General features: G+C 58.1%; 2 protein-coding genes and 1 long non-coding RNA gene across 6 annotated transcripts; 1 reads left to right on the forward strand and 2 right to left on the reverse strand.

Annotated features, from left to right (window-relative positions):
• Positions 1-647: 647 nt before the first annotated feature.
• LOC148672047 (uncharacterized) lies at positions 648-5,119 on the reverse strand. 2 transcript variants are annotated; one of them, XR_015935639.1, is made up of 2 exons: positions 4,831-5,119; positions 648-1,707 (listed from the first exon to the last, which is right to left on the reverse strand). It is a non-coding gene; the product is annotated as an uncharacterized LOC148672047 (long non-coding RNA). The 2 variants fall into 2 exon arrangements; XR_015935638.1 differs by lacking the exon at positions 4,831-5,119 and adding an exon at positions 3,722-3,839.
• On the forward strand, positions 3,703-6,192 carry LOC148672048 (uncharacterized). Its single transcript, XM_088627362.1, has 4 exons — positions 3,703-3,862; positions 5,119-5,225; positions 5,314-5,508; positions 6,048-6,192. The coding sequence occupies exons 1-4, from the start codon at positions 3,841-3,843 to the stop codon at positions 6,090-6,092; spliced, it is 369 nt and encodes a 122-aa protein (XP_088483488.1). The 5' UTR covers positions 3,703-3,840; the 3' UTR covers positions 6,093-6,192.
• A 154-nt stretch (positions 6,193-6,346) lies between these two features.
• Positions 6,347-20,756, reverse strand: wdr62 (WD repeat domain 62). Of its 3 annotated transcripts, none has more exons than XM_088627355.1 (32): positions 20,212-20,756; positions 18,617-18,708; positions 18,464-18,526; positions 18,238-18,295; positions 17,682-17,852; positions 17,448-17,585; positions 16,997-17,179; positions 16,644-16,804; positions 16,323-16,512; positions 15,716-15,868; positions 15,206-15,369; positions 15,023-15,114; positions 14,810-14,935; positions 14,651-14,721; positions 14,196-14,317; positions 13,608-13,683; positions 13,030-13,141; positions 12,825-12,888; positions 12,511-12,636; positions 12,294-12,418; positions 11,883-11,944; positions 11,534-11,782; positions 11,179-11,336; positions 10,967-11,097; positions 10,728-10,883; positions 10,499-10,610; positions 10,303-10,405; positions 9,858-9,924; positions 8,551-8,640; positions 7,599-8,315; positions 7,423-7,517; positions 6,347-7,340 (listed from the first exon to the last, which is right to left on the reverse strand). In XM_088627355.1, the coding sequence occupies exons 1-32, from the start codon at positions 20,338-20,340 to the stop codon at positions 7,110-7,112; spliced, it is 4,587 nt and encodes a 1,528-aa protein (XP_088483481.1). In that variant the 5' UTR covers positions 20,341-20,756; the 3' UTR covers positions 6,347-7,109. The 3 variants fall into 3 exon arrangements, with proteins under 3 accessions (XP_088483481.1, XP_088483482.1, XP_088483483.1); XM_088627356.1 differs by having other exon boundaries at positions 6,347-7,319; positions 20,212-20,755; XM_088627357.1 differs by lacking the exon at positions 8,551-8,640 and having other exon boundaries at positions 20,212-20,755.
• Positions 20,757-21,632: the final 876 nt, after the last annotated feature.

The raw sequence follows: 21,632 nt of genomic DNA on the forward strand, positions 1-21,632 counted from the left end.
TGTGTGTGTGTGTGTGTGTGTGTGTGTGTGTGTGTGTGGGTTGGGGGGCTGGGTCGCTCACAGTTCTGTGTTCCCGTTAAGGCCGAGTGTTCAGGAGAGGAGATGAAATAAAGGTTCTCTCTCAGGGGGCTGTCAGGGTGCTCTGTTGTGGTGACTGGAGGCCGGAGCACCTCAGTACCTCTGGCCTGGGGGGGAGGGGGGGAACTCGGGGTCAAGTCCACCGGGAGGCACAGCAGGAGTCCTGAATGGGGCTCCCTTCGCCAGGGGTCCCCAACTAGAGGAGGAAGAGGACAGCAGAGGGATCTTGGTGTCGCCTGGTTTCGAGCAGCCTGGGACCCCTGCAGGCCCGCTGGTCCGGGACGTCCCAGGAGGAGCGGGCTTCCTGTGTTGCTCATATGTCCCGGCAGGACAGAGCTGTGATCTGGTGAGACGGGGGAGGAGCAGGGCCGCCCAGTGCTGTTGTGGGGTCCCAGTGCAAGATCCTGGAAAGGGGCTCCCCAAACTTGTGGTTCTCCCATACAGCACACAGTACAGTACCCACTCCAACCTTATTGTATTGTTTATGACAAATTAATAACTAGAAAACGTATTAACTCCTCCGAAGAACTCATAATGCATACAGTCCTTACAAACAAGAACAAGCAGCGCACTTTTTACAAAGATGACATGTATTTTACATTGAAAGTAATAGGAACATTAATAACAACAGAATAACAATAAACACAATCTCTGTTCAAACTGTAAGCAAGCCACAAGTCACAAATGACTGCACTGAAACCTTTGGAGAAAGGAATTGTAGAAATAAATATGAAATTAAGAAGTAAAAGAGCACCATAACGGGAGGGGCTGAGATCAGGAAGGCTGAGCAGAGGGGAACGTTCCATGGAAACCATGCTATAAATCAATAAAGCCACACCACGTACCCACCCACCCCACAACAAAAATTGACCTGCCCCTCCTCGCCCAACTCCACCCTCACACACCTCTGGACTCTCCAGCTGAGTCACAGACGTCAGGCCCCGGGCCGGTAGTCCACAGTCAGTTAAATGTTCCTCTTGATAAGGACTCAAACAGCTAGAAAGTTATTCCTCTTTAAAAGGGGATAAGATGAGGTTTGAGACAAAGAACAAATTCTCTGCATGTACTTGAACAATGACCCCCAAATCACAGGAGTACCTGGCCTCTCACTGCTACGACAGGGTCTCCTTCATGAACGAGTGGTGCAGACATTGGCAGTCTCCTCCCCCACACAAGGTACGACCTGCTGCTGGAAATTCAGAGCCTCCTTGAGTTTGCCATCACTCTACGGACATGAAAAAGATCCGCCAGGAATTAAGGTCCTTCTTTGTCAAACAATTCCTCTTGAAACTATTTCGGTACTGATGGTAGTTCAGGGGGGCCCCTCCTGCCTAGAACAGAAAGACCAAAAAAATCCTTTCCTTCCTTTATCGGGAAAAGGGGGCTCTTATGTTCCAGCGCGGACAGCACACAGAGCCCGGCTCGCCACAAAGACCCCACGCTTGAGCACAGCGGCACGTCTGCTAGGGTCACGTTTCCCTAATGATTTCTGCAATAAACTGTCCCAGTCGTCGCTGTCAAGTAGATGGCTGGGGGGGCCTTAAGAAAACCGGACCGTCACACTTCAGCAGCACCACCGCACTGCAGGCCATTGATCCCACACTCCAGGTCACTGGTGTGCAGCAAAGACTGGGGGGAAAAAGTCCTAAACATTTTGACCTGGACAAAGAGGTCACCTTCTTTGCCAGACTGTTAAAGCCCTCACTCCTCCTACTAATCAGGCTGCTGCAAAAAAGCAAGACTTCAAGGCTTTTAATAAACTGCTGTGTACAAGAATCACTTCCTCGAAGACCACCTCTCAGCCCTGAAGGCCTGTATGGCCTTTGTGCCAGACTGCACAGCTTGCTCCTCACGCGTACAAGCTGCTCTCAAGCTCGGATTTACGACTACTTGTCCAAGCAGGTGCTGGGAGGAACAGGCCCTGTACTGACCAGGCGAGGCTCCGGGTCTCTCTGCTGCCGCCTGCTGGTCCAGCACTGGCGCTGCAGGGAATGGGGGACTCGAGTCGAAGAACTGCACCTTTCACCAACAGCAATTTCTAATAGTGACAGGCTAGTGCAAAATACAATAAGACACCAACCTTCCACTCTGCACAACTGTAGTTACAGTCGACCAGCTGCCAGTGGTAAACGGACAGTACTTCCACGAGGTCTCCCCAGAAAAGAGGCAAATTGAATACGAGCTAAACCAGAAATCCCATCTTTACCCTTTGCCTAAGATAAGCGCGAGAAGTTTCCTCACGCTCCTCCCTTTCGGCCACTAGAGGCTCAGTCTTGTCGCAGACAAGCCCCCCCCCCCCCCAAAAAAAAAAACAGCCGAACCCCAAACGCTTCTAGACGCCCCGTGACTCTTCAGCGATTCGGGTTGTCTGAAGCGCTGTTGTGGGCTGGTGAAGTTCGCTCATGCAGGTCCTGTCCTTTCAATCCCGAATCGCCGTTGCCGCATCGCAGACAAACCCTCCACCGGATATTACGGCTCCCAAGATTGACAATATTGATTACCCCCGCACTAGCAAACGCCCAGTCTCTCTCACCTACGATCTGAACCTCACAGCGCCTTCTTTCTTACCAAAAACTCAAACACATTGAAATCTACCCCTGCCTCATGTCAAGAAGTTCACTCCCCATAATTTTCTATCCTTTATTTCATTCTGTTGATGTATGATTGTGCACATCGGATGTTGTTTTGCACACTGCCTGTTGTCTCTGTCTCTCTCTTCTTACACAATTGTGCGTGGAGGCGCGGCCGCAGGTGGCTCCTGACGCCCGCAGGGACACTGCGCGCTCGCTGAGCTCAGGACTCGCCTCTTCCGAAACCACCGTCTGCTGCGGCCCTTCAGACGTACCCCTACACGTTCTGCAATTACTGGGGCCCTCCTCATTTCCCTGCTTCAGTCTAGTCTCGTGTTTACGCCGTATCGCGCTGCAGAGCTGGCAGGCGATCGTCATCGTGTCACATGCCTGTATGAAACCCAGACAACGGCTCTCCGAGCCGAACTGACATCAGAGGCCCGGTTTCGCCAACTCTGGACTGGGGCACCTTCTGTGTGGGGTCTGCATGGTCCCTTTACCACGGGAGCAGCTGCAGGCGGCTGCGAGATGCTTAAATTCCTACAACGAAAGGCTGCAGTTCAGCTACGGCTCGACAGGTCAGCAGAGTCCGATTTCCACAGCAAACACCGGCCAGCCGGACCCGTCCAAGGTCCTCCTGGTGCAGGAGCCCCGTACGCGCCTCCCTCCTGCTCGTCCATAAGGCTGCACATGGCTCAGTCTGCCCAGCTCCCGCCCTGCTCCCCCTCACAGCCTTCGCTCGTCTGACCCTGCTCTCCTGTCTGTCCCCCAAGCCCGCCTACACTCTGGGGGTGACAGGGCCTTCTCCTGCTGCGCCCCAAAACTCTGGAGCTCTATCCCTAAGGATATCAGAGAGTCACCTTCCCTGAGCTCTTTCCAACCAAGAATCAAAACATTTTTTTATTATTGTTATTAGTAATCATCATCATCATATTATTATAAGTCGTAGTAGTAATAGTATTAATCATCATCATCATCATTTTATTATTATTCTACGATCATTCGTGAATAGAATTTCGTGGGTGCGCCACACGTATCACGCGTGTGTGTGGGTGTGTTTATCACATCTCTACCTGACCGCCGCCCACAGCTGGGGAAACGCAGGTCGCAGAGACGCCTCGACAGTCTGCTGCCGCCCGACTGAGCCACAGGACGCGTCTCCATCGCCAGAGGGACAGACAACCGCCCAGACATGGACTTCGATTTGGCCGCAGGTACGGCGCGTCGCTGCGTCTTTTTCTCGCTGCGTCTTTTCCCCACCCGTGCCGGACCGCAGACTTCCTCGGCGGGTACGCGAGCCCGTGGCACCGGACGGTCACGCCACGAGTCGCCACGGCCTCCGCAGCCGGAGTGGAGCGACTGCTCGTGCGACACCAGCTTCCGTGTCCGAGCAGACCGCGAAACTCGTGCGAGATGCAGGAGTCTCCATCTCAGACCTCCAGAACAACTGTCGCCACCTCGCATTGCGGAGAGAAACGCGATTCGTAATCCCTCTAATCCTCAGTAAACCTCCGCGGTCTGTTTAATGTGGCTCGGGCTGCGGGCACAGGGAGAAACCTGCAGCAGGGCGCTGTCGCCTGTTGCGCTAGCAGGGCGTTTCTCCTCCGCATACCTCCCCTGGGACCGGTTCTGACACCCGCTGCCCAGCCCGTTCTCGCCAGACAGGCTTTTCTTGGCAAAAACAACAGCAACCTCGGCGCTGAGCGCGCAGGCGGCGGCGTGCGCGCGCCGCTCGTGGCACCTGGCCGCGGCGCGGGGGCACGGGACCCGTCTCGCGCGCGAGGTGGCTTCCGGCCTGACTGGAGCTTCTCAGTGTGGCGCGGGGGGGGGCATTCGGGCCAGAGAGCTCGGTTCTGCCTCAAACCGCGCTTGTGCAGGCGACCAAGACCCTGAACAGAATTTACACGGTGTTTGCACTTGTAGGTGCAGTCGTCTAGCTGACTGAGCTCAGGTCCCCTTCCCGGCTGCAGACTAAAGAGACTCAGTTCCTTCAACCTGAGCAGCCAATCGTTTTCTACAACCAAAATCCCACACCCACAAGCCCACGTCAGCACGTTCTTCATTGTGCTCCCCGCGTCGACCCCGAAAATGGGAAAATCCTCATTTTTCTCGACTGAGGCGCTCAAACCTTCCAGGAAAGGTGGGATTGAGGGTAGTGGGAGAGGGTAACTCCGGTTCACACCTTAATATTCGCTCGCTTGACAAAACCGTGGACTGATCTGTCGTCCACCCTGGCTGGCCGCGCGAATGGCGATACGGTAGTCTTCGCTGGCCACAGGACTCCAGCCCCCCGGGCAGCCCCGGACTCCCCTGCTCCGGGAGCTCCCGGTGTGACCCTGACCCCCGGCTCCGGGAGCTCCCGGTGTGACCCTGACCCCCTGCTCCGGGAGCTCCCGGTGTGACCCTGACCCCCTGCTCCGGGAGCTCCCGGTGTGACCCTGACCCAGCCCGACCCTCTGCTTCTCTCCAGCGGCCGAATGTCACGACAAACCAGCGGGAGCCGTGGAGCCCAAGATCGAGGGCAAGTCCAGCCAGGAGGTCAACGCCTTCTGGAGCAAAGACAAACACCAGGAGAAGGTGAGCCGGCGGCCCGAGCACGAAAGGCGGGTTCGGTGAACCAAGCGGCACCGCTGCCGACCCACCGCACCGCTCCTCTCTCTTTCAGGACAAGAAGGACCACCACAAACACGGCGAGAAAAAGCACAAGGAGGGCGACAAGGACCACCACAAACACGGCGAGAAAAAGCACAAGGAGGGCGAGAAAAAGCACCACAAACACGGCGAGAAAAAGCACCACAAACACGGCGAGGGGGGCGATTCGGACAGCTCCTCTTCCTCCAGCGGCGGGGACGACGGGAAGGTAGGGCGCCGAGATGAACCCCTCGCGTCACCTTCACTCTGAAAAAGACATTTCAGTAGCCCCCCCCCCCAAGCCTCCAACGTAAGCGCGCACTCCTGTGACAAAGTGAAAAGTGCACCGCAACCCGTCTAGACCTGCGGCTCTGAAGACCAGCAGGTGTCTCGCGAATGTTCGCGTCCTCGGGAAAGCAGGGGTCGCTTCCGTGTCCGGCTCGCTTCCGGTCAGCCCGCTGCGCACAGAGGCGCTGCCCAGCGACAGCCCCAGGCTCGCACCCGGCGCAGCAAAGCGCTGTAGGACGAAGGCAGCGCTCGGAGCGGAAGACCGTGCCCACCGGCTCCCTGTTGGTAAACGATGCGATTCGACCGCCCGACGGCGTGCCCCCCCCCGTACTACTCGCGTCGGTTCATCGGGGACCTCGAGTAACGGGGAGGGGGGGGGGTTTCGGCTGATTCAGCCACCCGGGACTGAGCAGCTCCAGGCGGCTGCAGGAGCCACTCGGGCTGCTGCTCCGGTCTCACCGTCTCCGCTCTGTTTTCCAGGGGAAAGGCAAAAAGGAGAAGAAGCACAAGGACAAGAAGCACTGACGGCCCTCTGGCCAGCCCGCAGCGTCTCTCCGACCTGCATCCTTACAGTGATGGCCGCTTCCGAAAGCTGCATGAATAAAACTACGTGACTTTACACCTTCTTCTTGGTCCGTTTCTTTTCTGCCCACGGGCCTGTTTGCTCAGGAATTCGCCCTGACAGGTGGCGGCTGTGACGGGCTCTGGAAAGTGGGGGCGGTTTTTCCATAGCGTCTACTCTGGGGGGCGGGAATTAAATACCACCACAAACAAAGGAAGAAAGCATAAAACAAACTTTTATTTTCTTTAAAGACCGATTAAAAGGTGCAATATAAAACAAGGACAAGGACACAAAAAGACAGATTTTCACTCTTTACCAGCGTTCCTCAAGGCACAGACTGGTATGAATATAAAAACAGCAAAATATTTACATCACAGCTTCACAATCTCCCATAACCACCGCAGTCTATCTGCTTCGCTCCCTTTCTTTGGTTTCGTAATAAATACTGCTCCCCACCCCACATTCAAACGCAAAACAATAAAATAACAATGCTGTACATATCAATATCACACACGCTTGTGACCTTAAGAACCCGGGAGGAAAGTGCACGGCGCAATTCACATGAAAACTGTCCGGTGTCAACGCTAACCGCATATATAGATATAAGACTGTATAATGAATAAAAATGATGTATCGTCGTTCCTTAGAAGCAGCAGGTACCGAAGAAACAAAAGAAAGGCGCTGCAGGTGAAGGTGCCGGCGCAGACAGCCAGCGTGGAACTCGAAGTCCACTCCCAGGGCAGCCGCCATCACGAGCGAGAGACGGCACCCGCGGCGGTCTCATCAGGACGGAACGCGCTCTGGCCACACGCCGCGGGATTTTTAAAAAGTTACCGCAATATCTAAAACGCAAAGCGCCGACAAAAATAACTCATTGACAAGCAGGCTCTGCAGGCAAAAGCCCAGGGACACTGCTGGAGGACAGGGGTACGAGAAGGCCGCCCTGGGGCGGATGACTGGTTTAGAGCCGCGGACGGCCCTCAGCTGCAGTCCAGCTTCCTGGCGGTCATCCTCAGCAGCTGCTCGGAGTAGCGCTCCAGCAGGGCCTGCGTGCGCGCGTCCTGCAGCTGACGGGAGGGCGAGGGCGTGGCCTGGGCGGGGCCGCGCACGGCCTCCAGCTCCGTCTGCACCGCCGAGAAGGCGTCGGCCAGGACGGACTTCATCTGCTGCTCCGCGCCGCCCGCCGCCAGCTGGGGAGGGGAGAGGGAGGGCTGCTGAGCGCTGTAGGCCAACGCCCTTGATGTGCTTGTGTGATCAACGTATGGAGGGGCAGGACTGAGCCCGCGCGCTCACCTGGCAGTACAGAGACACGGCTTTCTTCAGCGCCTGCTGCAGCTCCTTCACCACGCGCTGGCAGGCCTGCAGGCTGACGGGCTCCTGGCACGCACCTGGACACAGACAGAGTCAGAGCGGCGCCAGCGGGAGGCGCAGGGGGCCGTCCGGGCACCGCCGTCGGGCGACTGGCTTACCGGTGTCGGTGTCGGGGGCCCGGCTGCCCTCGGTGGGCGTCTCCGTCTCGGGCTCGGTCCGCAGCGGCTCAGGTACCGGCGTGGGAGCCCTCGACCCGCCGGCGTGCGGGTCAGCGTGGCTCTGGAGCCTGGCGACGGGCCCGAGACTCGCCCAGGAGCGGGCCGGGCTGCAGGCCTGCGACTGCAGGCTCTCCTCCACGCTGTCCAGGTAGCTCTTCCCTTCCTTGCCCAGCGACCTCATCTCGGTGGGCGTGACCAGCGCCGCGGGCCGAGGGGTGTCCAGGGAGTGCCGCCGGGGCGGGGGGGCCGGGGCCGCCGGGGCCAGGTCGAGGCGCAGGCCGGCCCTGGCGCGGTGATTCCCCGGAGGCGGCCTGGCGCCCGCGGGGGGGAGTCCTGCCGGCGGGAGGTTCTCCTTGGCCAGGTCCAGAGCAGAGGAGGCCCGCGTGCCAGCGCCCTTGCACGGGACGCCCTGGTCCTCCGCAGCTTTGAAGTTGAGGTTCTCTCCCAAGGAGCTGCAGCGCGACATCTTGGCGCGAGAACTGGCGGTGGCGCCCATGTAGCTCTGCCAGGGCGCCCTGGCGGCGACGGCAGGCGCGGCCTCCTTGCAGGGCCCAGGCAGGGACTGTCGGCGGGGAGCCGCCGTAGCCACGCCAGGCTCGGCGTCCTCGCGGGAGCACGGCTGTGCCCCGGCCTGGGGGCCGCGGGCCGGCCCGTCATCTGGAACAGATCCAAAGAGGTGTCGAAGGTGAAACACCAACTGAGTTCAATGGCCAAGTAACCCCCCTATCAACCGGAGCGCACAAGGAGCAGAGCAAGAGGACGCAGAGAGGAAGAGGGGAAAGTGGCCAAGTGTGACCGGTGCTCCTCCCCCAGCAGCCCGCTGCAGAGAACCCAGTGCCCAGGCAGCACAGCCACAGGTGTCTAGTGTCCCACTCGGGCAGGCCACACACACCTCCCGGCCCGACTCCCAGCAGGGGCCCCGAGATCGTCCGTCGGCACTGGGGGGGGCGCTGTCGTCTCCGGTCGGAGCTTTTCCTTTGGACTGAGGATAAGGGGCCCGTCAGACACGCGGCAAGAGTCAGCCTTGCCAAAGCCTAGCTCTGCGCCAATCGCTGCCCTCATGGATCAGGGCTCCCGCGTACGCGCTTTACAGATATATTAACCCTCACATTTAAACAGCAAGTCACTTTCCTGTGAAAACACAGGCCCCTTCTTTCCATAAAAAAGGCAGGAGGGGAGACTAGGTAGTTTACAAAACCACCACCTTGGCGTGAGGAAACACTTAGTTTCTACATTATTCCTCAAAACTGTGACCATGATTGCATTTATCGGTCTTGAAAAGGCAGGGTGATAGTACAGACAGGCTCCCAACTTGGGGCCCTTGCAGTTCAGTCTACGCAGAGCTGGTTGGGTCTGTGCTCTGCAGACCCTGGTCTAGAGCCACAAAACGCATTTCTATCTTGACGGGGGGAGGCCAAAAAGACACCAGCCAAAACTCAAGAGCTGCATCAGTTAGTTTCTCAGTTCTCCCCGAGACTAAATAAGAACGTGGAACAAAGGTTACAAAACGAGATAAACTAATCAGTAGTCAACTGATTGTCCAGCCCTTTTGCTACTGGGTAATTAAATAATCTCATCCACCTCCACCCGTTTCCTTAAAGAAGCCAAGGACCTTCTCTAGGACACAGCTAGACAGTTCGGTCCTCACTCCCACAACCCTTTGTGTCAAGAAGTGCCTCTGAATCTTCATTTTAGATGTACTTTTGTTTCTGTGTAAATCTGCTGGGTGAAAGTATCAGGTCTCTGTCATCTTTGCTGATCAAGACTAAAGAGAGCCACTTCCTTTAAGCTGTCCGTGTAGGATAAACCTCACAGCCTAAAAAGAGTCTGGTTGCTTGTCTCCACTGATTCCAGAAAAGCAGAACCTAGTCTGCGATACGGTGACCAGAACTGCACACAATTTAAATGCAACATTACTATGTACCCCATTTCACAATTTTAACAAGATTACTCCATTTCTGACAAAATCGCCTAGATTTTTTTGTGCCTTCTTTTAAAAAAAAAACACACACATGTAAACGTTTCAGCATTCAGATCTTTTCCAAATGTATCCTCCACAAGCTCAGCGCTTCCCTTTCGGCGTCGATAGTTTGTTTTTGCAATCTCTATGCAAAACACTGCACTTGCCTACCAGAAGCTTTCTGCCAGGTATCTGCCCAGTCCTACACTTGATGTACAAAGAGAAACACCAGGGCTCACCTGCGCGACTAGAACTTCCCCCCCGAGATGAGGCCTCGGACTGGTCCGGATGGCACTCACAACCGACCTGAAAGGAAACGCAGACAATTATTTCCCTTCGTCCAGCGCTTCTGGGTGTTCCTCTCCATTTTGAGAGACCCAGAATCACGACCTCCGGGCCCCTGGAAGACTCTGACCCTGGTCAGAGAACCGAACCGAGAGCAAAGCATGGGGCTGCAAAGACCAAGGCGGCTCAGAAACGCCAGTGACCATCTTCTCTCCCGGACGGCACAGACACAGAGCAGCACAGGCCGAGCACCGGGTTCGAGGGGCACCTGGGCACTACCTCTTCTGAGAGAAAATAATCCCACACAGGGGCGGGGTGCTCATAAGGCACACAACCGTTCTTTAAAATCTTCAAGCGTGCGGACTCTCAGCGCTGGGCAGAGGCACAGACGAGCCGAACCTCCGGAGCGATCCTCTCCTGGCTGAGGGTGCCGTCGCTCGGCTCCTCTTCAGAGATCCCGGCGTGGGGTGCGAAGGGCCGAGGGGGGAGAGTGGCTCCCAGCCTGAAACGACACGTGGCGTCACGGCAGGGACCCCGACAGACGAGCGCCCTGCCCTCTGCCCCCGCTAGCGTGAAACCCCTCCCGCGGGCTGACCTGGAGCGGGCCTGGCAGCGCGACAGGAACCGGGCCGAGATGCTGAGCCGAGGGTTCAGGAAGATGCTTTCTGCCGACGGCCTCAGGTCCCGCAGGTCCGTGTCAAACTTCTCTGCGCAGAGGGAGGACAGACGGGGCGTTAATCCGAGCAGGGGTAGGACGCGTCCCACTCGAGCCACAGTGAAGCCACCTGGGGAGCAGACAGCCGTGCCCGGGGAGCCCAGCATACCGTTGGCCAGGTCGTCAGCCAGGGTGCCGAAGTGGCGGTGCAGAAGTGTCTCCTGTTCGGGGGTCATGGCCAGAGAGGGGCTGGTCTCTTCCTCCTCCTCTTCCTCGTCCACGCCGGAGCTGCCCGTCGAGCTGGCCTGGCTGAGGGAGTCGGCGTCTGGGGGGAGGAGGGGCAGTGAGAGGGGAGGTACAGTGGTGCGCGTGCTCACGGGCGGCGGCGGCGTGATCCACGTGGCTCACCGTCCCCGGGCCGGTCCTGGCTGGAGGCCTGGCTCTCGGCGGAGCCCACGCAGCAGGCGCTGTCCGGGCTGTGCTCCACGGGCCGGCGCCGCACACCTCCGCCCCTGCACAGCTCCTTCACGTCGAAGTCGCTGCGGACACAGGAGACGCGTCACGGCGAGTCGTCTCATCTCCCCAACGGAACCAGCCCCCGGGCCGGGCAAGGGCCTTACCCGTCGGCGACAGTCGAGAGCGCCGTGCTGTTGGCCGGGTACAGGATGTCGTCGCTGGTCTCCGGCAGGTCGGGGTCCGCGGGGAACGTCTCCTCGCTCTCCGACAGCTGCGGGAATCCCGGGCGCCGGAAACCGGCCACAAACTGGCCCTCCGACACCTGCAGAGCAGAAAGAGAAGGGTCCACTACCCGTAATTATTCCGGTCCACACAAGTGCAACGAACGCGCGACTTGCGTGAAAACACGAGCGGACAGCAATGAAACACACCGACGGGTCACGAAAGGAGCGAGGCGCAGCGAGCGAGAGAGCACAACAAACTCCAGAGAGAGACGATAACCAATCAGCCGGCACCGACCTCCTCCTCCTCCTCGCCGATCAGGCTGTCCAAGCTCTGGGGCTGGAAGTCGGTGTCCTCCGGGTCGGGCCCGCCGCTGGCCGGGCCCTGCTCTCGCGGGGGGCTGGGCGACAGGGGCAGCTGCAGCCGCGTGGCCAGGACACTGCGGAGAGCCTGGGGGTCCGACTGCTCCGCCCAGCGGCCCCGCGGCTGGTAGGGGCTTCCGGGGAGGCGCTCCGGGGGCTCCTCCGCACAGCTCTCCGCGGCGCCCTGGCAGGAACAGCGGAGGCACAGAGACGGAGAAAGGGATATCGGTACAGGAACGGAGCCAGAGAGCACCGCAGACGCACATGCAGAGGGCCAGACCTACCAGTCGCTTGGCCCACAGCGGCAACCTCCCATTCGTCTGCAGGAACGCAGGGTCCACAAAGCCTGAGAGAGAAGAACGAGGCAAGAAGGGAAATAAAAGAAAGAAAGACAAGACAGAAATCAGCCAGACGGATCAGACAAACCTGTTTTGAAACTTCAAACAGCTTCTCCTTAAAGTAAAACCGAGGTAAATCAGTTATACCCTTTGTTTTGTCATCATGATGCCTTCAGCTTTTACACTTAACACTAGAGAAGAGTTTACTAGAACCCTAGCAGCGTGCAGAACGGTGCCCTATAATCCTCAACCCTTTCAGCTGGTGCAGGAGACCCAGTCACTCTGTTCTGCGGATACTGAAGTGAAACCCCTCTTGCTCACTCTCCTGCCCTCCCACCCCCCCACTCCCCCACTCACCAGGGTCGGAGGTGTCCCGGGCCGGGGTCTGGAGGCACTCCTCCTCCTGCTCGTCCTCCTCCGTCTCCCCCTCCTCGCCTGTCTGGGCGGGCTGGCTGCTGGGCACGGTGATGTAGGTCTGTCGCCTGAGGGTGTCGCCAGAGAGCTGTCAGGGTGGCCCATGTGGATCTGGCTGCTCCCCAGGCTAGGCCACACCCACAGATGCCCCGAGTGCTACCTGATAAAGTTGGCCTCGGCAGAAGTCTTGGGCGCCCCCTCACGGCGGCCGGCCCGCCTGACCTCGGCCAGCCTCTTCCTCATGGAGTTGGTCATCTGGGAGTCCAGCCTCCACACAAACACACAGCTGGGGACGCATGGAGACGGAGATTGTTACAGACGCGTTAACAGACCTGAAAGAATAACTCCCACCTCTTCTTAAAACTGTTAGCGTTTCACACAGCTCCCCGAGGCTCGTGTGTGGGACGTTTTATCTATCGAGGGGTCTGTGTTCTCCGTTTAATATAATACCTCACCTAGCGGCACGACACTCACCTGTCCCCCGCCACAGTGATCAGGTGCCTGCAGTCCTGGCTGAACCTCATTCCTGTCACAATCTCTGAGGAGACAGAGAAACGGAGGAAAGAAATCATTTCGACTTCTCACCCTTGCAGATACATGGTAGCAACAAAAATCCGAAACAAAATGGAAACAAATCCAAAAATGAAAGAGAGGGCGAGTTAAGGCCGAGAGCCAGTACCTGAGTGTCCAAACACCGTCGCCACGCACTCTCCGGAGTAAAAGTCAAAGATGCAGATGTTCTTGTCGGAGCAGCTGGTGGCCAGGAACATTCCTGAGGGGTCCATCTGCACCTGCAGAGACAAGACCGGGGGGCGCTTCAGGCACCGTACACAGGCTTAGCGATTCCTCGATTCCAGAAAGAGGAGCTCCAATAAGAATCAGAAGCTGCCGAGTTTAGAATTTACTGCCTGGAGGGTGAACGGTGAGATCAGGGAACGTTTCTGCGCAGACCAGCAGCACTGAAATAAGAGGCCAGAGGGCATGTGGGATCTTGTATTGGCTCCGGCAACAACTATGTACTCTGCAGTAGCACACAATGTGCTAGGACAACACAACAAAACATTTCTACCTACGCAAACAGATGAGGATCACGTTTTCATCTTTTCCAAACTCTCAGTGACAAGACCCCAATGAGGCTTGTGACGGCACTGTTGCAGAGAAGCTAGGTGGAACCTGCAAACCCATGGGCATGCTGCTCTTGGGCCCCGCCCCCACCCACCCAATCACACCCCTCCTCTGCCCCACCCCTGCCCTCACCTTGAGCACTGTCCCCTCGTCGCTCAGGGAGCCCTTGAAGCACCTGCTCAGCTTTCCACTTCTCACGTCGTACACCCTGCGGGGATCAGACAGCCGTGAGCAGGCCGACGCAGGCCGGGAAGAGAAGGTGCAGCTGACCTGAAGGAGACGCGCGGTCGATCCGCTGTGAGCACCCCGGGCCGGTCCCAGGACCCCAACTCACCTCTCACTCTGCCCAGAGGCTCACACACCAAGTTACTTTGGTCTCTTTTTGTCCTTTCATAAACAGGACAAACTGCCTTTCAATGCAGCCTGCTTGCGTTTCATAAGCAGCTTAAGATCTCCAACCTTTGAGGAGCCAAAAAAAAGTTTGCAAGGTTTCCAAGCAAGCAGCTTGAGCCCTTCACCGCAAAGACAGGACAGGTGCGTGGGTCCCCAAGTTCAGGAGTGGGGAACCCCTGCTTCACCGGACCTCGCCACAAAGCAAGCGCATCCTCCCAACACCTTTCGGCAAGAGGCCGAGAGAGGAAGGGTGTGCAAGTCCTCAAACCGTCTTTGCACTACATGGCGGCACATCCCTCTCCGACTGGCAGCGGCTCGGTACCGTACCGGACGTTCCGGTCCTGGCAGCCGATGGCGGCGTGGGTGCGCGTGGCGTCCAGGGCCATGTCGTACAGCGTGGCCTTCTCCACCACGTGGTGGGAGCGCGAGAAACTGAGGCCTTCGGACGTCTGGAGGAGGGAGAGAAATCAGGAGAACGTCTTTAAAACCACCCCGAGCGGAGGACGATATGCAGCTCCACTGTTACAGCAAATCGAGCCAAGGTTCTTAATATCTTAAAGCTACTTAGTCCTGGCCAAAGGTAGCTGAGATTTCCTAGCGAACCAAACACTGATAATGGAACACAGGAAGCAGCTAATCCCTTCTGCAACTACACAGACGGAAGATACTTGTCGGACAGATGAAAGAGAATAAACATGATCGCAGCAGTGTGTATCGGAGCTTTCCCTCGTCTGCGTTCGCCTCGGTGCTGCGGTGGGTTCGGGGGAGTAATGTCGGCCCACCTTCTCCGCAGTCCGGAAGTAGATGCTCTTGTCGGCACCACAGCTCACCACGCGCAGCTCCGGAAGGGCTCCTGCGTACACACCCGCACGCACCCTGTTACACGACCTGATCGCCACGACGCCCGGCACAGCGCGGCGCCCAGCGCCCATCCCCGCTACCTGTGAACTTGACGGCGGTGATGGAGGCGGAGTGGTCGTCCAGGGTCTGCTCCAGGCTGTAGTCGCTCTCCGCGCTCAGGACGTGAATGAGGCGGTCCCGGCTCGCGGACGCCAGCAGGGTCGTTCCTGAGGGACACCAGCGAGCAGTGGGAATACGAAAACACCTCGCGGGGCCCCTATCGTGCGAGTGGGGCAGTGGGGCCGGCCCCTCACCTGGCTCCGGGCTGTAGTACTCCAGACACAGCACCTCCGAGTCGTGGGCCTCCACCTTCACCACCTCGTCCAGGAACTGCAGGCTGTAGATGCTGCCGGGCACAGAGCGAGAGAGACGAGCGCTCAGGCAGGCGTGGACGGCCGAGGTGCGGTCCGGCGGAGCGTGGCACGGTGCCGTCTCACCTCAGGTTGCCGCCACGGTCCCCGGACGCCAGGTGCTGCCCGTCAGGACTGATGCCCAGAACCCGAATGCCAGCCTTGCTGTCGGCCCCGTTGACCTCCCCCCGCTCCGGCCCGTCCTTCAAGTGCTGGACGCTGTTCCCCGCGTACACGATCTTCAGCAGGTCCTGCGAGACCGCCGCGCACGGACAGCATTACGCGGGAACAAGAGACCGGAGACGCCACAAACACCGCAGGAGGACGATCGGTCTCGTCCGAACAGCGCGCCCCAGCCGGTCTGCGACCTTTGCCACCCGACCAGCCGGAGGAGGGCGGCCGTCAGGGACCGCTCACAAGCAGAGCCTTGCACTGCCCAGCACTGCCACCCGTCTGAACCGCAGAGCCGACGCCGAGGGAGGGGGAGCACATGCACGAGGCCGCAGTCGGGAATAAAACTGCTCCCCCAACAAGGGGGAACCCCGGAGGCACAGAGAGAAACTCGGCCCCCCACACGGCGACCCCCCAGTGCCTTACGTGGCTGTACAGGTTCCGGCGGTAGCCGGTGAGATGGGGCCGGGGCGGCCCGGTGTCGCAGTGCCACAGCCGGATGGTGTTGTCCGAGGAGCAGGTCAGGAAGGAGCCGGGCGGCAGGCAGCCCGACGAGGAATCCTCCAGCTCGGGATAGGTCTGCAGGGCGTGGGGAGAAAAACAAGCAGCATTTCAAAGCTTCCAGGAATACAGCACTGAGCAAAGACTGCAGAGCCTAGACTCTAGTGTGTCAATGTCCATGAACCCTTTAAATTTAGTCAACTGTAGAAAGCCACGTGGTTCAGAAAACACCAGATTGATTAAAAGAGGATATCGGCGTCCATGCGTGTGAACCCAGCTCGGGGCAGGCAGCTGTCCGAGACTCGTCAGGGTACCCCCTCCTGCACCGCACAGCTCCTCCTCCTTGGACACGCTTGTCTCCCAGCAGCGCCCGTTCCCAGCTTCCAGAATGCACTTTCATCGCCGCAAGCGGTCAATAACAGCCCGGGACAATCGCTTGTTTGACGGGAAGGGTGCTGAGCTGTGCGATCATTCAAGACCCTGGCGCGAGACGGGCAGACGGGCCGAAGGGAAACCGGCGAAGTGCAGTTACCTCCACGCTCCAGACGCAGGCGCTGTGGTAGAGGGCGGAGCTGACCTTGCCGACCTTCCTCACATCCCGCACGTCCCAGACGTACACGCTGTGGTCGCTGTACACACAGGTCAGCCAGCAGGTCACGGGGTCATAGGTCAGAGCCACGGTGTCCGGGTACACAGCCTCGGGGTGCCAGGAAAACAGGTGTCTGGCGGAGGGAGTGCAGGAGGAGGGGGAGTCAGGGCAGCTCTCCAAACCGCACTCTGCCTACAGCAAACACTTCAGTCCGAAAGACAGACCACGGAGCCGGGAGGAAGAACTGGCGCGGGGCCGCCGTACCCTGGCGCGATGCCCTTGGCGACGTCCACGCCCAGGCAGTGTGGCCGGGGCAGGGTGGTGATGTAGTCCAGCGTGCACGGGTTGAACACGCGTACCGTGCCGTCCGTGCAGCCGCAGAACACGAGCTGCTCGCTGACCGCCAGGCAGCTGCCCGCGGAGGTCTGGCAGGAGAGAGAGGGGAAGGGTCAGAGGCCACAGCAACGGGACCCCTTACAGTGAAGTGCCGCACAACGTCACTCAAGAGTTAACACAAGACGAAGATGAGCAAATTGTGACAGTCGCACTGGGCAGTGGCTGCGCTTCGCCTCCAGCAGGCAGAGTAGGGGAACAGGCACGCGAGAGCCCACTCTGACCTTCAGGTCGATCCAGGAGTCCAGCAGCCTCTTCTCGTTGAACTGGCAGAGCAGGCCGGAGCTGGTCAGGCAGAAGGTGCTGGCCGCCATCTGGCCCCGGCCGCACGCCACGTCGCAGAACAGCCGGTTGCGCTGCTCCCCCAGCAGCCCCGAGCGCCCGATCAGCGGCACGGTGCCGTTCACCTGCAGAGGGGCACGAGTCGGGATCAGATCGCTCAGCTGCCACGCCCTGTGTCTGCGGTGCCGTCAGCTGGACCAGGAGCGCTGGAGGACCAGCAGCTCATGCGATGACAAAGGACAGCCTCAGGGGGCACAGCCCAGCCACAGACACTGGGCGACACACAGACCACACCTTACTCCCTGAAGCCCGGACACACAAGAACAACGTCACACTGTACGAAGCCAAAGTACTGCCCGCCAATCGCCCCCCTGTCAGCGCAGGTCCTCTCACCCGCCGCTCCTTGGAGGCGTCCAGGTACCAGAACTTGACGTGTCGGTTCCCTGCCGTCACGAAGTAGCTGCTGTCCTCCGAGAAGGACACCGAGGTCACCCGACTGGACACCTTGTTGGAGGCGATGACGCTGCCTTTCTGCACTCGTGGGACAAAGAGGGAAGGAGATCACTTCCCAGGAACCCAGACCTCACGGATGCTCGGAGCCCGGGCCCCATGCCCATGGACACTCACCCTCCACTCCCACACGTTGACGGTCATGTCGTGCTCGTAGCCCACGGACACAATGTAGCTGCCGTTGGTGGAGAAGGCCACGCAGGCCACACCATACTTGTGGTGCTGCACCTCCGCCACCTGAGTCCTCTCCGCCACGTCCCAGACTCGCACGCAGGGCACGTGCCCACACTGGAGGGCAGGAGGGGGAGAAAAGCGCTGTGGGTCTCTGCAACAGCAGCTCCGGAGATAAGGACAATCCTCCGTTTCTCAGCGGCTGCAGCTCAAGCAAGTCTCCCCAAAAAACAGGACCCCCCCCCGCTCTCCCAGGCTACAAACTGCTGTGCCAGTTTCAAACCAATCTCAACAAGAAGCTCTACGGCTCCCAAAGACTCAGGGGGGCGAGAGAGGAAGCTGGAAGATGCTGCCTATGAAAAGGTATGACTGTGTTCGGCGTGTATATTCGCTTTGTAGTGAGGCAGCAAGCTTAAGTTACAAAGGGGTATTTAAACTGCTCTACGCGATTCTGGTCAAAAGTGCTGAAAATGTTTTTTTCTTTCCTACTTCGGGCACTTACCTCACCGGTGACCAAGTACTTCCCGTCCCGCGAGAAGGCCAGGGCTGTGAAGGTTTTTCTGGAAGACAGACAGGAGACTCACACCAGCAGCAGAAGAGACGGACGCCTGTCCCCATCAGCAGGGAAAGACACATTTGTCTGCCCAGGGGCGACAGGGTCTGGAGGGGTGGGGTAGGGGGACGCTTGCAGAGACAAATCCAGCCCCCAGCTCTGCTCTGCTCCTCACCTGGATGTGTTCAGGATGTGGCTCTGCTTGTTCCTCTTGGGGTGTAAGAGCACCACAACGCAGCTGGAACAGAGGGGAAAAAGCAGGCCAGTCAGCGAGGGGCAAGCCCACTGCGAGCACGCTCAGAAGACGTGGGGGGGAGGGGGCTCCTACCCGGCAGGATAGGCCACCAGCCCGCTCGAGGGGTCGCAGGCCAAGCCGCTGGCGCCCGAGGTGGTGATACCCAGCACCTTCTCAAGGGTCACCTGGAAGACACACACAGCACAGTCAGTGGAAGAGCTCCTCCTGCCAGACCGAGGCAAAGGGCTCCAGCTGCACAGGGTCTGCAAGCTGCAGGCTTTCAAAGCAGCCGACGCCAGACGGACGCTCGCATCCTCGCTCGGAACACACCTGTGTGGAGTTTGCATGTTCTCCGAACATTCACACGGTTTCCTCTCGCATCCCAAAGACACGCGTGTTAGTTAACCCCCTCCCTGCCGCCAGCAAGAGGGATGACCGTACAGCACAGAGCAACCTCACTGATATACTCCTGCAAGGAGATCTTTCTTTTCCTTTATTAAAAGGAAAGGTTAAATTTTAATTTAATAATTCCTATGCAGAATTTCTTTGTAACAGTTGTTTTCTTCATTACAATTAGACCAAGCAATCTATAAACAGTAAAAACATAAGTGTTGGTTCTTGTTGCCAGCAGCCATATCACCCTGCAGCTCCCAGCTGGCAGCCCACTGAAGCCCAGCAGGTGTGAGCCGGGTCAGTACCTGGATGACAGACTCCTGGGAAAGCTAAGGTTGCTGCTGGAATAGGTGTGAGTGAGGCCAGCAGAGGGCGCTCATCCTGCAGTCTGTGTGCATCCCAATGTCCCAGTATAGTGACAAAGACACTAGACTGTAAAAAGGCGATGTCCTTCGGATGAGACATAAAACCGAGGTCCTGACTCTCGGTGGTCATTAAAAATCCCAGGGCATTTCTCGAGACCCCAGTGTCCCCCAGTACACTTGTAACCCCAGTGTCCTGGTCACATTCCCCCCGGCCTTTACCAGTCATGGCCTCCTAATAATCCCCATCTCTGAACTGCTCTCCTCCCCACTCCATCACTCTGCTCTCCTCCCCACTGAGAGCTGGTGTGTGGGGAGTGGACTGGTGCACTCTGGTATCATCCAGGTGGGGGCTGCACAGGGAGTTCCTGCTGCATTTAAAGTGCTCTGAGTGGAGTGTCCAGAAAAGCACTGTATAGGTGTAAGGTTGTTGTTATTAGTAGCCCGAGGACCCCAGAGGAGGGACTAATCACTGCTCCCCACATCAGCTGCTCTGTCAAAGTGCAGTTAAAACCAAGAACAGGAGGCACTACATCCGAAGGGTTGTGGGAGACGGGAACAAGCAGCCCAGCCGACATGCAGTCAGGCTTCTCCCAAGAAGCAGCTGGACCGAGTTCACTACTCGCTCCCGGCGGGTTACACGGGCCTCCCCCCCCCGGCTGTACCTGCTGGCCAGACAGACCTCGCGGGGGCTGCACTGGGCAGGACCCCTGGACGCGGCCCGGGGGGGGAGACGGACCCCCGACCCCCGCCGGACAGGGTGACCGGGAGTTTGGGCTCTTGAGCTGCGCGCCCCGGGACAGCCCCTCCACCCCTAGGAGCTGGGCTCACACTCACTGCGATTCAGAAACTAACAAGACAAGACAGCGCGAAGCACGGAACGGGGCACGCTGCTGTGTCCAGCGGCCGCCCCGGGGACTCGGCCTCACTCACCCGGCCGAGCACGCTGCGCCGGGCCGGCGGCTGGCGGCTCCTGCGGCGCAGGCTGAGCGCCGGCGGGGATCCCAACAGCTTCCTCACCCGGGAGCCCAGGCCGCCGCCCCGAGCCGCCCCCTCCGCCATCGTCTCTTAAAAAATAAAAGCTATTTAAAAAAAAAAGATAAATAAATAAACCTGAAACCAAACTCTCGAAACGGGACTTTTTAAAACAAAACAAAAATAAATAAATAAACGAGTCTGTCGGTTCGCTCTGCGCTTCCTGGCGGAGGTCAGCTCTGCCGACGGGACAAAAGTTTGTGAAGCCGAACTTGAGCTCCGCGTCCACAGCTCTCCGCTGTCGGTCCTTCCCGCTCCGCAGACGCCTCGGGCTGTATTTCCGCCCTGCCCGTCAGTCGAGGGGCTGGTTTCGGGGGGGACCTGTCTCTCCCGGCCGCCGTCTCTCGGAAAATCACTTCGCAGCCACTCAGGCGGAGTTCGCGCAGCCCAGGAAGGCTAACGGCACGCTGACGCGGATCCAGTTACCCCGGGAGACGGCGCGGTAAACATTTTCAAACAGACGGCGTCTCCGGTGATTGGAGCACGCCCAAACGATGGACGGGGATCGTAGCCAATAGGAACCTCTCTCCCCAGTAGTCCCCCCGCCCCGCTATCTGTCCTGCCCCCGCCCCCCCACGGGCTTTGTGATTGGGTCGCGGCCCGAACTGACATCGGGGATATCCAATGGGTGTTGTAGAAAAGGGGAGTGGGGGCGGGTGGGAGGAGAGGAGAAACCCCGGCCGGCCCTGACGTTTTGGTTGGAGGTTCAACCGAAGAAAAAAAAACATCTCAAAACAAAGACCCACGTTAAACAATCAGATCAGACTCGCATCTGAATTCAGGGGTTATCGCACGTGTCAGATTACGGGTGTGCGCGCGTTCATTGACGTGTGTGTTGAAGCTGAAATCACATTAATGAACTCTGAAAGTTTGCCGCGCAGTGGTTATATGCGGGATATTAGGGAGAATTGCAATAATATATCATGCTATGCCCTGTAACTTCTGCATGTTAAGCTCATACGAATATATATATATGCTATGTCCGTTTGATTTCAGAACAGTAAAGCATGTGGGCAGATTCAGTGCCTTGGGCATCACTAATTTCTCCTTCATGACTGAATATGAAAAATTCGAGTTACCTTTTTATATTAAAGAAGCACTTTAATTCAAACCATGAATCAACTGAACAAGTAATACTCCAGCAGAAGTAAAACCGGTCCTTGAGGACAGAACGATGTTCTGATTTGGGTGCAAATGATCTTTAAATGACTTAATTGAACACACTTATTTAACTGATCACAGTAAAACTTGTTTAGGCCTTTAAAAAACAGTTGGGGGATTAGTATTGCTGCCTTGCAGTACCGGGACCCTGCGATCAA

The sequence above is a fragment of the Lepisosteus platostomus genome, chromosome 4, assembly GCF_059453375.1.
Source record: "Lepisosteus platostomus isolate fLepPlt1 chromosome 4, fLepPlt1.hap1, whole genome shotgun sequence".
Lineage (NCBI taxonomy): Eukaryota > Metazoa > Chordata > Actinopteri > Semionotiformes > Lepisosteidae > Lepisosteus > Lepisosteus platostomus.